Source organism: Rousettus aegyptiacus, unplaced genomic scaffold (genome assembly GCF_014176215.1).
Source record: "Rousettus aegyptiacus isolate mRouAeg1 unplaced genomic scaffold, mRouAeg1.p scaffold_m13_p_6, whole genome shotgun sequence".
In the NCBI taxonomy this organism is placed as follows: domain Eukaryota; kingdom Metazoa; phylum Chordata; class Mammalia; order Chiroptera; family Pteropodidae; genus Rousettus; species Rousettus aegyptiacus.
Window position 1 is genome coordinate 74,196,302 of NW_023416309.1, and position 14,584 is coordinate 74,210,885.

At 45.1% G+C, this 14,584-nt stretch overlaps 2 protein-coding genes and 1 long non-coding RNA gene across 4 annotated transcripts; 2 read left to right on the forward strand and 1 right to left on the reverse strand.

Annotated features, from left to right (window-relative positions):
* The first annotated feature begins 42 nt into the window (after positions 1 to 42).
* GLTPD2 (glycolipid transfer protein domain containing 2) lies at positions 43 to 3,163 on the forward strand. Its single transcript, XM_036223417.1, has 3 exons — positions 43 to 321; positions 575 to 741; positions 846 to 3,163. The coding sequence occupies exons 1-3, from the start codon at positions 73 to 75 to the stop codon at positions 1,381 to 1,383; spliced, it is 954 nt and encodes a 317-aa protein (XP_036079310.1). The 5' UTR covers positions 43 to 72; the 3' UTR covers positions 1,384 to 3,163.
* A 2,948-nt stretch (positions 3,164 to 6,111) lies between these two features.
* PSMB6 (proteasome 20S subunit beta 6) lies at positions 6,112 to 8,105 on the forward strand. The gene is made up of 6 exons (XM_016141962.2): positions 6,112 to 6,244; positions 6,658 to 6,725; positions 7,056 to 7,187; positions 7,290 to 7,419; positions 7,617 to 7,761; positions 7,888 to 8,105. The coding sequence occupies exons 1-6, from the start codon at positions 6,143 to 6,145 to the stop codon at positions 8,028 to 8,030; spliced, it is 720 nt and encodes a 239-aa protein (XP_015997448.2). The 5' UTR covers positions 6,112 to 6,142; the 3' UTR covers positions 8,031 to 8,105.
* Positions 8,106 to 10,436: 2,331 nt separating this feature from the next.
* On the reverse strand, positions 10,437 to 14,525 carry LOC107509492. 2 transcript variants are annotated; one of them, XR_001596550.2, is made up of 3 exons: positions 14,401 to 14,525; positions 11,490 to 11,667; positions 10,437 to 10,734 (listed from the first exon to the last, which is right to left on the reverse strand). It is a non-coding gene; the product is annotated as an uncharacterized LOC107509492 (long non-coding RNA). The 2 variants fall into 2 exon arrangements; XR_004951440.1 differs by having other exon boundaries at positions 11,490 to 11,664; positions 14,401 to 14,523.
* Positions 14,526 to 14,584: the final 59 nt, after the last annotated feature.

The window sequence follows — 14,584 nt, forward strand, 5'->3', positions numbered from 1 at the left end:
CTCCCCTCCTGGAGGCGGAGGGACAAGGACTGCCTAGGGACTGTTGAGGGGTTGGTGATCCCAGCAGCAGCCATGGTGGTCGCACTGCCTCCACGCATCCCGCGGCGCTGGTTCCGCCATGCAATTCCTCTCGCCGTCTTCCTGCTGCTGCTTTATTTCTGTGCTTGGAGCCTACGTGAGTGGCCTCATCTGCTCTGGGAGGAGCCCAAGAATCCAGGTCCTTGGGACCTAAACCCACTCTTGGAGCCCTCCCCAGGCGCCCGCTCAGGCTGCCAATCTGGAGCACAGTCCTGCATTTCCGAGGGACCCCCACCTCTACAGGTATGCTTGGGTCAGGGCTGGGACCAGTAGCTCCAGGTGGGGCCCTGAACAGAGGGAAGTCGAGCCAGGCTGAGGCGCTGGTGAACGGTAGGTCCTCCTTTCTGTATCCCCTCTCCCGCCAGAAGCTGACAGTACAGCAGGAGGGACAATTTAGGAATAATTTCTTCAGAGCCCGACTGGGCTGCTTGGCGAAGGAGGCCCAGGAAATTAGGGGTTCTGCTTCCGCTCCCTTCCCCTATATCTACCCTCCCAGACCCGGCAACAGTCGAGAACCCGTGAAGCCCCGCAGCAGGAAAAGCTTCAGTGTCTGGGCCCCCGGGGGATGCTGAGCCGCATGATGAGGACGTTCAGCGACAGTCTGAACCCCGAAGGGGATGTGGAGTTATCACAGTACCTGGCGGGATGGAGGGAGCTAATTAGGTGAGTGGTCTCCCTCCCCTAATCCAGTCCACGCCTCGCCTCGTATGACTCCATGGGACCATCTCTCTTGAACCATCCCGTTTTTCCCACCACCAACCACACAGGTTCCTGACTCCTCTCGGCTCCATCTTCGCCTTCGCCACAGTTGAGGCCTTCAACAAAGTGACAGCCCTTGAGGCTCAGGTGCACGGCCCAGATGCTGTGCACTACAAGACGCTAGCAGGCATGGTGGAGTGGGAGCGGCGGGTGGGACTGCTGGAGCGGCCCGGGATCGCCCCTCGAAACTATGCCACGTCCTCGGGCTCACGAACGATGCTTTTGCTGCACCGTGCGCTACACTGCTCCCAGCTCTGCCTCCACCGAGTGGCGACCGGGATGCTTGAAGGCCCGGACGCTGGTGAGCAGTGTAACGACGCCTACAGCAAGGCCCTTGCCCCGCACCACTCCTGGCTGGTCCGCCAAGCCGTCCGCTTCGCATTCCTCTCCTTCCCGGGTCGCGGCCGCTTGCTCAAGCTGGCGTGTCCGGGAACCAGAGAGGCGGAGGCAAGGGCCACGCTTGCCCGAGCCGCGGGCACCCTGGAGGATGTCTACAACCGGACCCAGGGCTTGCTGGCGCAGGGCGGCCTGCTCCAGCTGGCCTGAGGCCGGCGGCGGCAGAGATCTGCTAGGAACGGAGCTCACTGGCGTGGGGTCAGGTTAGAGCCCTCCGTGCTCGCTTCTGGAGCCAGGGGGCGTCACGCCCGCTCTCCCGCCTCTTTGGTAACACTGTCCAAGAGGCCCGCCCCTAGCGGGTGGGTTGTTTAGCTCCTCCCTCTACTCGCAGTCTCCGGAAGAAGTGAGGAGCCGTGGAAAGTAAAAAGTATTCCTTGGTAGCCGTAGGTTTAGGGCGTTTTGCGTGACTTCGGCAAGTGCTTAGAGAAATAGAAAAAAATGGATGTGGGAAGATGTGTCATCCCTGTTCCCGGCAGCCAAGAGACTCATGCTTCCCGACTATCTCAACCACTCCTATAGTTTCCGTTGCCAATTACATGCTAAGTCTCTACTTAAGACTTGTCTTCTGAGGTCCAGCCCCCATAAAGCCACTAATTTCCTGGACACCTCCACAGACACCGGAAATTCAATCCAATAGCCTCCTCCCAAAACTTCACCTCTTCTTGTGTTCCCTGTCTATGAATATACGGCATTCAAGCCTAAAACCTGTGTGCATCATGTCTTACACCAAGTAGGCGCTTAATTCAATAATGCATGTTTATTAAATGACTCCTTGGCCGCTCCCACAATGATAGTGAACATAAAAGAGCTTGGCCATTTCATACACTGATAACTCCCAAGTTATAATTCCAACCCACTTTCCCCTGGACTCTAGAATGTTAACTATACACCTTCTTATTCAACATCTCCACTTGGATTTCAACTAGACATAGTAAATTTAACATGCCCAAAATGGAGCTTCTAATATTCTCTCCCCCCAAAATATTCCCTTCATGGTCTTTACTATCTCAATAAATGACAACTCCATTCTTCCAGGTCCTTAAGCCAAAAACTTGACTCTTCTGTTTCTCTTTCATCATATCCACATTCAATCTGTTCGATTCTGACCATTTCCTACTATCTCCACTGCTACCACACTTGTCAAGCCAACTTTATCAGCGGGATTATGGCAATAGCCTCCTAATTGTCTCTCTGTCCCATACTTGGGCTCCCTATAGTGTATGTTCAATAGAGCAGCCAAAATAATCCTTTAAAATGTATTTCATATGGCACTTCCCTACTAAAAACCTTCAAAAGGCTTTCTATCGCACTCAAATGAAAACATTTTTTAATTTAAGCAGGAAATTTTCTGGCTCATGTTTTCAGTTGATAACAATGAAAAGCTTTGTATAGGTCCTATCTGATCTGACTCCGCATGCACCATCCAAATTGATCTCCTCGATATTCATTGAACATGTCAGATTTGATCCTGCCTCAGGACCTTTCCTTTTGCGCTCTCTCTGTCCAGAATGTTTTTTCCCCCAAAAGACAAATTACTTCTCTCCTTACTTCTTTCTGGTCTTTATTCACTGGTATTCCTCAGTGAGGTCTTTCCTGATTATTCTAAAATTTCAACACACACACATACACACACACTTCCTATCTCCTTTCCTTGCTTTTTCTTCTATGATTCCCTGTATAACATACTATATATATGTATTATTTGTTTTGTTTTCTTGTCTCCCCCAATAGATATAAGTACCATGGAACTAGAAATTTCTATTTCGTTCCCTGAGAGACCTTCAGTGCCTCAAAGAGTGCCTGGTACTGAAGAGGAAATTTCAGGATTTTCATTAAAAGCTAATCAGCTTTTTTGTTCTGCTTCTGTAAATGTCCTTGCTGCATGTAGGAGCTCACTGCAGAGCTCTTTTGCACCTTGTCCTACTTGCCTTTTGCTCAACAAATGAAACTGTACTGTTTGTGCCCCTAGCAGCTCCTGCTTTCTGTAACAATTTGTATCTGTCTGCAGCCCCTGACAGCTCCTGTCCTTACCAATGTTACTGCTTGTAGTTTCCATGGCAGCCCCCTCCATTTGTAATGGTTTGAATTCAAACTGACCTATTAGCTTGTGTAAAAATTCTGGTATATAGGCAATGTTGCAACTGAGCCCACTGCCCAGATCTTCAGAGCACTAGCTCCTCTGGAACAGCGCATAATAAACCTGAGCTCCCCTTTCTCTCCAAGCTACTGCATAATAAACCTGAGCTCCCTTTTCTCTCTGAGCTGCTGCTTGGTGTTTCATTGGACTGGTTTGGGATTTTTCCACGACAGAACCTAATAGGCATTCCACAAATTTTTGTTGAATGAATGTATGAACACTAAAAATAATTCAGATGACTACAGCCAAGAGTATCAAAAAGAAAAGAAGGGGGTGGCACAATAATGTAAGTATGCTATTAATTAATATAATTATAATTAATATAATTAGTATAATTATAATTAATGCTATTAATTTATATACCCAAAATGGTTAAAATGCTGAATCTTATGTTATTTATATTTACTACAATACAAACTTAACAATTAGAGAGGAGATGTGATTCTGGACAGGTGGGAAGGAACGAGTTCATGAAGGGCCTTATAAACTGTGTTACAGAGATGGAACTTTATCACAAGCATTAATTTTAAGCATGTGATTGTCTGGATCATAGTTTCAATTAAAAAAAAAACAGCTCCACACAGTAACAGAGTGCTCCACACAATAATAGCAAAATACACATTCTTCTCAAGTACACGTGTTACATTCTCTGGATAGACCATATGTCAGGCCACAAAAAAAGTCTCAATAAATTTAAAAAGACTGAAGTCACAAAATATTCTCCAACTAAAATGGAATGAAATTAGAAGTCAATAGCAAGGGAGAATTTGGGAAATTCACAAATATGTGGGCATTAAATAACAGTCCTAAACAACCAATGGGTCAAAGGAGAACTCACAGAGAAAATATTCTGAGGTTAGTGAAAATGAAAACAAAACATACCAAAACTAAGGGATGCAGCATAAGCAATGCTTAGAGGTAAATTTGGCTGTAAATCTCTATATTAAAAAGGAAGAAAGATCTCAAATCGATAGCTTAAACTTCCATCTGAGAAACTAGAAAATCAAATCGAACCTAAAGAAAAGTAGAAGGAAATAATAAAGATCAAAATATAAATAAGTGAAATAGAAAATAGAAAAATAGAGAATTAACTAAAAGTTGTTTTTTAAAAAAAAAATCAAGAAAGCTGACATACCTTTAGCCAGACTGACCAAGAAAAAAGAGAGAAGACTCAAATTACAAAAATCAAGAAAGAGTAATATTACTACTGATCTTACAGGAAAAAAAAGGATTACAAAAGAATACTGTAAACAACTGTAAATCAACAAATTCTATAACCTGAAACAAATTCCTAGAAAGACATCAACTACCAAAACTAACTCAAGAATAAATAAAAAATCTGACTAGACCTATAACAAAGAGATTGAGTTAGTAATCAAGGAAACATCCCATAAAGAAAAGTCCAGGGCTCAATGTTTTCACTGAAGAATTACACGAAACATTTAAAATTAATGCCAATCCTTCACAAGCACTTATAAAAATAGAAGAGGAGGGAATACTTCTCTACTCATTTTATGAGGCCAGTATTACCCTGATACCAAAGATATCAAAAACAAAACAAAAAACTGCAGACCAATATATTGTATGGATAAAGATGCAAAAAATCTTCAACAAAATACTAGCAAATCACATATAAAAAGTATTATACACCATGGTCAATTGATTTTCTGCAAGAGTGCCAGGACCATTCAAAGGGGAAAGAAGTCTTTTCAACAAATAGTTCTGGAACAAATGGATATCTACATCATATACAAAAATTAACTCAAAATAAATCATAGACCTAAAAATAACTTAAGAATTAAAACTATAAAACTCTTAGAAGAAAATATAGCTGTAAATCTGTGGCCTTGGATTAGGCAAGTTTCGTAGATATCAAAAGCACAAGCAACCAAAGGAAAAAACAGGACTTCACCAGTTTAAAACTTTGGTGCTTCAAAGGACACCAAGGAAGAATGTGAAAAGACAATCCATAAAACAGGAGAAAGTATTTGCAAATCATATATCTGATAAAGTTCTAATATCTGAAATATAAAAAGAACTCTGAAGAACTTAACAATAAAAAGATAACCCAATTTAAAAATGGGCAAAGGGCTTCAATAGACATTTCTCCAGAAAAGATATACAAATGGTTAACTAGCATATGAAAAGAGGCTCAACATCACTAATGATTAGGAAACACAAATAACAAACAAAACTCAAGATACCAATTCACACTCACCAGGATGGCTAAAATAAAAAATGCACAGTAACTATTAGTGAGGATGTGGAGAAATTGGAACCTTCATACACTGGCTGTTGGGGATGTAAAATGGGGCAGTTGTTGTGGCAAACCGCTATCAGTTTCTCAAAATGTTCAACTGTTACTGCATACCCCAGCAACTCTACTTCTAGTACTGTATATACTCCTAGGTACATAATATACCTAAGAGAAATAAAGACATACTGTGATCACTGTAAGTCAGAGGCTCAAGTCTGTCTTAAAGTCTATGAATTGCAACTCCGATGAGATATATCAGTCCTGCGCAATTCGATAGGAAACGTAGCTCTTCTTGAACACTGTTTTGGGGGTATTTTTATTTGCTTATTTGGCTCTTCGCCCGCCACGCTGCCATCCAGGACTCACTGTCGCAAAACAAACTTCCTCACACATATCGTTTTCCCTTCTGCCGTCAACTGTGGCCTAGCTCGTCCCAAGAAGGCCTCCGAGCACGACTAAAGAGAGTGACAGGGCGCTTTACGACAGTTGCTTTGTGGCAGTGCCAGAGGAGGAAGATGGCGGCCACCTTAGTATCTCTTAGAGGAGCAGAACCAGTACCAGCCTGGGGGCCGGAGGCCATTACCCCTGACTGGGAAAACCGCGAAGTCTCCACAGGGGTGAGGAAGGGCTCGGGCTTCAGGAGATGTGCACAAGGCTCGATGCGGTGGAAGGATAAGGCCTGAACGGGTCGGGAATATTGGGGGCGAGAGGTGGTGTATGGTGTGCTGGAGGCAAGGGGAGAGGTATAAAGATGTGGCGTGGTACTTTCGTGGTGAGAGGCGGAAGGTAGATTGAAGCGTGGAATTTCAGAAGCTTGCGAGACGCAGACTTAACGCTCGGATGGGCCTTTGGGGATTAGAGAATTGGAACTCTGGTATTCTGCGGGGCGTTGAGACCCCTGTGAGATTTGGCAGTGGGTTAGTGGTGCACGACTTTTGTACTCTGGGGACTGGATAGAGGGATCATTAAGGTTTGTGTGTGCTGTGGAATGTGGACAGGCCCAGACTCACCCTTTTCTCGTTTTTCCTAGACCACTATCATGGCCGTGCAATTTGACGGGGGCGTGGTTCTGGGGGCTGACTCCCGAACAACCACTGGGTGAGCTCAGGACAGATCTGTGAAAGGTCTTCCCATCCTTCTCTTCCTTCCTTGCTTTCCAGCCCATCCTTAGCCTCCACAGACCGCTGTGGAAGGGAGTTCCTCCCCTCCGTGGAGATAAGGATTTGGATCCAGCTTCTGCTACTTCCCAATTCCCCTCACCCTTAGGTGAAACTCTTTAAAAAGTCTGTTCTCCAGCCTTCTCCAATTGCATGAGGACTAATAGGAAAATAGTTGAATTCTTATTCCTGAGTCCTGAGGGAGTGGATAATAATGGGATGGAGGTGGGAGACAAGTAGGTGCATCCCTCACTATTTTGCCATTCTGCAGGTCTTACATCGCTAATCGAGTGACTGACAAGCTGACCCCTATTCATGATCGTATTTTCTGCTGCCGCTCGGGCTCTGCAGCTGATACCCAGGCAGTAGCTGATGCTGTTACCTATCAGCTTGGTTTCCACAGGTGCTTGTGGGCAGGGAGAAACAAGTTTTTGAAGGGAGTTGGGACCTGAAAAGCCAAACAGCCTGATTCCCAGCCTTCCCTGTGACTCCCCTCACCCTCTAGCATTGAACTGAATGAGCCTCCACTGGTACACACAGCAGCCAGCCTCTTTAAGGAGATGTGTTACCGATACCGGGAAGACCTGATGGCAGGAATCATCATTGCGGGCTGGGACCCCCAAGAAGGGGGGCAGGTCAGATATCCCCTACCCTTCCCCACCAGAGCACTGGAGCCATGCCTTTGATCCTCTCCCCTGCCCAGGTATTTTGTCTTTCCAGTCTCTCCCTCACTATTAACTCTTCCCAGATCAATCCCACAATGGACAGGTGAAAGTACATGTGTTGTGGGGAAGGTACAATTAATGATTCTTCTCCCTCCTCCATCTGACAGGTGTACTCCGTGCCCATGGGGGGTATGATGGTAAGGCAGTCCTTTGCCATCGGAGGCTCCGGAAGCTCCTATATCTATGGCTATGTCGATGCTACCTACCGGGAAGGCATGACTAAGGAAGAGTGTCTACAGTTCACTGCCAATGGTGAGACCTTGGCCTTCTGGGCCTACGAGCTTCAACCCCCATACCCAAGCCAGGCCAACTTTCATCATTACTTGCAGTAATCCCAGCATCTGACTTCAAACCCCAACTTTCTTCTTTTATCCTCAGCTCTCGCTCTGGCCATGGAGCGGGATGGCTCCAGTGGAGGGGTGATCCGGCTGGCAGCCATTGCAGAATCGGGAGTAGAGCGGCAAGTTCTTTTGGGAGACCAGATCCCCAAATTCACCATTGCCACTTTACCACCTCCCTGAATCCTAGGATTCTAGGATACAATAAGAGACATCCCATACTGATGCAAAATTCAATAAACAGTTTGTCAAAGAGTCTGTTTGCTTTGGATTCTTTTTATGACTTCAAGCCTGAAATTGTCTGGTCTACTGCCATTCGTACATACCACTGCCCTAAGCTCTGAGGGAATCGAAGAGGAGCCTTTACAGGGGTGGTTTTCAAATCTCTTTCTCCAGGTCACCTTCTGCCACACTTCCTTTCTTTCACAGGGATCCCCAGCTCCCAGGCCACAGACCGGTACTGGTCTGTGACCTGTTAGGAACCAGGTGGCAGAGCGGGAGGTGAGTGGTGGGCCAGCAAGCAAAGCTTCATCTGTATTTGCAGCCTCTCCACAGAGCTAGCATCACCGCCTCAGCTCCACCTCAGATCATCAGGCATTAGATTCTTATAGGAGCACTGGTCCCTGCTGCCAAAAAGGTTGGAGACCACTGCTCTACTACCAGAGTGTGTTTTATATAGGAACTACCAGCAAATTATCCTTTTCCCACCCTCATTCAAGCCTTAGGTAGACCTCAGAATTCTGATCGAGACTGAGATCACTTCTTCTTAGCCTGTCATCATGGGTCGCTACTGGCCCTAAGGCCAGAAGGACTTCAGATCTCCTCTGATCCAGGCTCATGGTCCCCTCTCTCTGCACTTACCTCTGTCATCTCATCTTGGCAGGAACAGCAGTGTGACTTCCTTGGCTTTTGGGAGAAAGGTGAACCTTATTCGCAAATGGAGTATCAAATGGGCGTTGGATTGGAGAGAGCAGCCACTAGGAATACTGTGGGCCAGCTCTGGAAGCCACCATTCCCATGGGGAGTATAGTAAGCCAGTCTTCAGCCCCTTGAATGGGAGGCGGAGAGTGGACTCTGTCCCCTACAAGGCTGTCCCCACTCAAGTCAAGGACATAAATAAGCTTGGTGCTCATTGACAGTGACCAACATTCTCAATCTTGCCCCAATCTCAGCCCCCACCCCCCCTGCCCCCGCCATGGATCAGGTAACTAACTATAAACCATATTTGAAAACCTTGTTCTAGAATATAATCCTGCCCTTGAGGGTTTTGGAGGGTACAAGTGAGGCTTCCTAAGGAGGTAGGGGTGGGGGAGGGTCCTGGATTAAGTGAAAAAGAGCAAAGAAGGATCTCTGTCCCTAAACATGTACCTCAAAATAACCAATAGATTTTCCTGCAAAACCTGTTCTCCCAGTCCTCTCATCTCAAAGCATCTTTGATTCCTCTCTGCCTTGCATTCCACATTCAGTCCAACAATAAGTCCTAAAAACTCCAAAAGTATATCTAGAATCCATGTACCTCTCACCATCTCCACAGCACTGTCTGGAGCCAAGCCACCATCGTCTCTTGCCTGGAGAATGGCACACCCCACGCTACATGGCCTTACAGCTTCTATGCTTTACTTACAATCTTTCCCCATACAGCAACCAAAGTGATCTTTTAATGTAAGTAAGATCATGTCATTTCCCTGCTTAACATTCCTCAGTGCCTTATTCCATCTAGAATAATATTTTAGCCCCTTACCATGGCTTAGAAGACCCAACAATTTCCCTCAGTCTTGACACTCCAGTCAGTGGCTTTTTTTCTGTTTCCTAGAACCTAAGTGATTTTGCACTTAACACTCACTGTTTTTTTCTGCCTGGGACTGTTCTTCTCTGATTTAAAAAATATAGTATTAAAACAGTTTTAGATTCTCAACACAATTGAGTGGAAGGTACAGAGGTTTCCCTGTATGTCCCTCTGCCTCCACATATGCATAGCCTCTCCCACTATCAACGTCCTGCACCAGTGTGGTATATTTGTTAGAACCAGTAAACACTGACACATCATTCAGGTCTCAGCTTAATGTCACCCCATCAGAAAGGCCTTTCCTAACCACCTGAAATGTAAGAAACCCCACCCTACCTTCCGTCATTTTGTTCTCGCATTACGCTGTTTAATTTTCTTCATAGCAGCACTTAATTGCTATCTCATATTATCATGCTTATTTGTTAATTTACTGTCTACCACCTCTACTAGAAAGTAAGGTCAGTGAGAAGAGAGAATTCTTTCTGCTTGGTTCACTGATATATCCTCAATACCTGGATATATTTATTGAATGACTATGCTCCCTAGCCATATCTGCTGTCCCGCCTGGCCCCCAACCTCTCCAGACTGCTTCTACCACACTCAGCTCTGAAGCTTGATTTCAGTAAACTTCCGGCTAGCCACACCTGAGCCCTGCATTAGATTAGCTGGATCATATTCGCCACTCCTGTGTCCTCACTCCCATCCAGTGCTACACTTCCCACCTCAGCCACATAACCCAGCCTAGTGCTTTGGCCCCATTTACTCTCCCACCCCAGCACAGAAGCATGTACACACAACACTTGGCAACTCTTAATATATTTAATGAGAAGGTCATGAGGGACTTGGGGGAGCCAGAAACGGGTCACTGAGAAGTGGGGGAAAGGAAGTTTGCCAAGGCTTCCTGGAAGTTCAGCCCTGGTTGTCTCCTTCAAATGGTGGAGTCATTGGCTGATGCTATGTCATGCAGCTGGTGGCGGAAGGAGAGTCGGGCTTTTCTGCTGAAGTAGGCACCAGACTCTTGGGAGGGTATCCCTCCCTCAGCCACAATGGGGGCTATAACTGGGCTGGGATCTGGATCTGGAGGGGCAGCTGGATCCAGACCTAAAAGGGAGATCGGAGGAAGAAGAAGGGAGTTGTGGATCTGAGTCCCCTATCCCTCCCCCAAAAGCTCCAATCATCCCCTACCCTGCTTAGAGAGGCCACGGAAGACACCTGGGAGTCTTGGGAGGGGTGAGTGTTAGTGGCATCAGCAGGGAGAGGAACGAGGGAGGTTGAGAGAGCAGGGCTGAGTTCACTGGCCTCCGACCTGTACAGTTGCACCCAGCCCCATACTCAAAAGAGCCCTCATGCTGGGTGTAATGCTCTGTTGTCACCGTCTTGAAATTCTTAATCATTTTTTATCAAGGGATCTCATTGCTTCGTGTTGCGCTAGATCTTGCAAAGTATTTAGCTAGCTCTGTGGGGAAGCAATGGATCTATCTACCTCCCACCCAAGTAGACAGACTATCCTATTCCTTCCCTGGTTTAAGAATTTACCTTTCTCCCAGTGAAATGTATCTGTCTGCCTGACAGCCCCCCTTTATCCTCAGTCTACCCCCATACCTGCTCCTCTTTCAGTCCCCCGCTGTCTCCGGCACCCACACCATGGGAAACACCATGCCCCCTTGAGACCCATCTCAACAATGAAGGAAACCAGGGTGCTGGGAATGGGCAGGAGGGCCCCAGGAGGAGGGGTGTGGTTTCCAAGCCCCCCCACTGTGGGCAAGACTACCACTTAGCCTCAGACCGCCTGGTGATTATAGGCGCCAGGGGATAGAAGGGGGAGAAGAGGGAGGAGGGAAGAGGTGGAGGTTTACCCCACTTAACACCTATCCTTTTGTGCATCCCTTCATTTGGAGGCTCTCTTGATCCTCATGGAGAAGCAGAAGGAGACTGGGATGGGTGGCATGGCAGATGCAGAGGTGCTGGGACATACAGGTGCAGTGAAAATTCAGTACAGCAAGGCTGGACGACATGGTGCCAGCCTGGACACTGCTGGGGATTCATTTGTATTTTAGAATGAGAATTTAGAATTTCTAAGTTGTAAAATTTTAAAGAATAGTCTATTTTTTTTTTAGAACAGAAAGCTTTACTAGTCAGAAATGTTCTCATTAATTGGTCTGGTAACTCTTGTCCCCTTTTATGAAGATAGTTGTGATTGATAATGCTGTGCTAGGTAGATTCTAAGGGCTTTTACATGTTTAGCTCATCTAATTTAATGATATTGATGATCCTTTGAGGCAAGTGTTATTACTATCCTGATGTCACAGATGAGGAACTGGAGGCACTGAGACATTGGGTAACTTGCCCAAGGTCACACAGGCAGTTATCAGCAGAGCAGGAACTCACCGCCACTCCCATCAGTCTATCTTGAGAATCCACTGTTTGTCACCACACTGAGCTTCCCAAGCATGTCCCTGGCAGGCATTGATGCCCTCAGCCAGGTCTAGGGCAGGGGGTGGCCAGAGTCTGGCCTGGAAGCCTCAGGTCCAGGACACTCTAGCCAAGAATTTTAAATGCTTTCTAGTAAAGCTGCGCAAATGCTATATTATTCCCTAAGGGTGCCATGATGTGGGTGGGAAAGGATAGGATATACTGCTGACTATATTGCCTGATTTAGAAATGTTTTTTGCTTTTTTGTTTTGTTTTGTTTTTATTTTATTTATTTTTTAATTTTTAATTAAGTTTATTGAGGTAACATTGATTAATACAATTATATAATTTTCAGGTGTACATTATCTCTTGACATCTGTATGTTCTATTGTGTGTTTACCTGTTTTTAAATTAACTTTATTGAAGTAAAAATTCACATATAATTTACTACACACATCTTAGTGTACAGTTCAATGAGTTTTGACGTGTATACACCCATGTAATCACCACCTTAATCAAGATATAGGACATTTCTATCACTGAGCTACCTCATATGCCCCTTCACAGCCAATTGTTTCCCCACCCCCTCCCACAGGCAACTACTGATCTGATTTCCATCACTATCGATTAGTTTTGTCTATTTCAGAACTCTATATAAATGGACTCACATAGTATTATTCTTTTGTGTTTAGCTTCTTTCAGCATAATTTAAAAATTCACCCATGTTTCAAGTATTGACAGTCTGCTCTTTTGTAATAATAGCTTCATTAAGCAATAATTCGCATATCATAAAATTCACCCTTTTAAAGTATATGATTCAGTAGAGTTTTTTTTTTTTTTTACTGTATTCACAGAGCTGTGCAACCATCAGAACCAATTTTATAACATTTTCTTACCCTCAAAAGAAACTCTGTATCCATTAACAGTCACTCCCCTGTCCTCCTTCTCCCAGGCTGCTGACAATCACTAATCTACTTTCTGTCTCTATGAATTTACTTATGCTGGACATTTCATATAAATGGAATCATACAAAATGTGGTCCTTTGTGTCTGTCTGCTTTCACTTACTATGTTTTCAAAGTTCATCCATATTGCAGAGAATTAGTACATTATTCTTTTCTATTGCTGAATAATATTCTATTGTAGAGATAAATCACATTTTGTTTATTCATCAGTGGATGGACATTTGGGTTGTTTTTACTTTTTGGCTATTTGAATACTACTATGGACATTCATGTACAAGTTTTTGTGTGGACATATGGTTTCAATTCTCTTGGATACACATGTAGGAGTAGAATTGCTGGGCCATACAATAACTCTTATGTTTAACATTTTATTCATTTTTATTGCTGAGTAATAGTTTATATACAAATTAATCAAAATCAAAAACTTCTGCTTTTCAAAAGCCACATTATTTTAAAAGGACGAGCCACATTTTGGGAGAAAACATTTGCAAAACATATATATGATAAAAGATTTATATCCAAAGATACATAAAGAACTCTTACGATTCAATAATATGATTTTTTTAAAAAATTAGCAAAAGACTTTAAGAGACACTTTACAGAAGATCTATAAATGGCCAACAAGTACATGAAACATGGTCAATATCATTAATAATCAAAGAAATACAAATAAAACTACAGTGATGTAGTATTTTACTTATTAGAATTGCTGGCACTGTAAAGATTGACATATCAATGCTGAAGAACTGAAAATGTGAGACAGAACAACTGTTTTGGAAAAAACAGTTTGGCAGTTTCTTAAAGTATACTTATTACATGACCCAGTAACTCCATTCCTAGCTGTTTAACCAAGAGAAATGAAAACATATATCCACACAAAGACTTATACAGGAATGTTTATAGGAGTTTTATTCACAGCCGACAAAAAAATTAGAAACAACCCAAATGGCCGTTTGGGGTGAAATACTGTCTTTTAGAATCTGAAAATGTTCCTGTTTCCCCCTAGCCTATAAGTTTAGGACAGCAGTTTCCATGACTGTCATTTTCACTACAGTACGCTCAAAGTCTGGCACGGATGGCGCAAGTGCGCAATAAATGGTGAATGAATGAAAGAATGCAAGCTTGCGTACGTTAATAAATTTGTGGTGACCATCCCTCGGGCCTTTTATCAATCCTTCTATTTACAAACGCTGGCCGGGACAAGCTCACTGTAGTCCGCAGCCCTCCCGGAAAGGGGACACCGGCAGGTCCCCGCCGCGGAGGCGCGTCTCCACAGGGGCCGGAAAGGGCCCGGGGACCGCGCCCGAGGAGGGTAAAGTGTCCGGCGTCAAGCGCCCACAGGGCGGCCGCAGGGCACACTAGGACCACCGGCGAGGGACAGACGAACCCACCTGCTGATGGAGTCCGCCAGACACACGGAGTGGGCCGCGCAACTTCGTGGCACAGAAGACGACCCCCCACCCCCACCCCGGCCCAGGGCTGAGCGCTGGACCGCAGGGCGGGCCGAGGGAGGCGGGGGCGGGACAGGACAGACGAGAATCCCGCGGAGGTGAGGCGGGGGCCGTCCCGCCCCCG

Bases quoted from the DNA above. Each gene is read 5' to 3' on its own strand.
- PSMB6 (XM_016141962.2), top strand. From the start codon at position 6,143: ATGGCGGCCACCTTAGTATCTCTTAGAGGAGCAGAACCAGTACCAGCC. The intron at 6,245-6,657 runs GTGAGGAAGGGC...CGTTTTTCCTAG, and splicing joins ACCGCGAAGTCTCCACAGGG to ACCACTATCATGGCCGTGCA. The intron at 7,188-7,289 runs GTGCTTGTGGGC...CTCACCCTCTAG, and splicing joins TATCAGCTTGGTTTCCACAG to CATTGAACTGAATGAGCCTC.
- GLTPD2 (XM_036223417.1), top strand. From the start codon at position 73: ATGGTGGTCGCACTGCCTCCACGCATCCCGCGGCGCTGGTTCCGCCAT. The intron at 322-574 runs GTATGCTTGGGT...CTACCCTCCCAG, and splicing joins AGGGACCCCCACCTCTACAG to ACCCGGCAACAGTCGAGAAC. The intron at 742-845 runs GTGAGTGGTCTC...CCAACCACACAG, and splicing joins GGATGGAGGGAGCTAATTAG to GTTCCTGACTCCTCTCGGCT.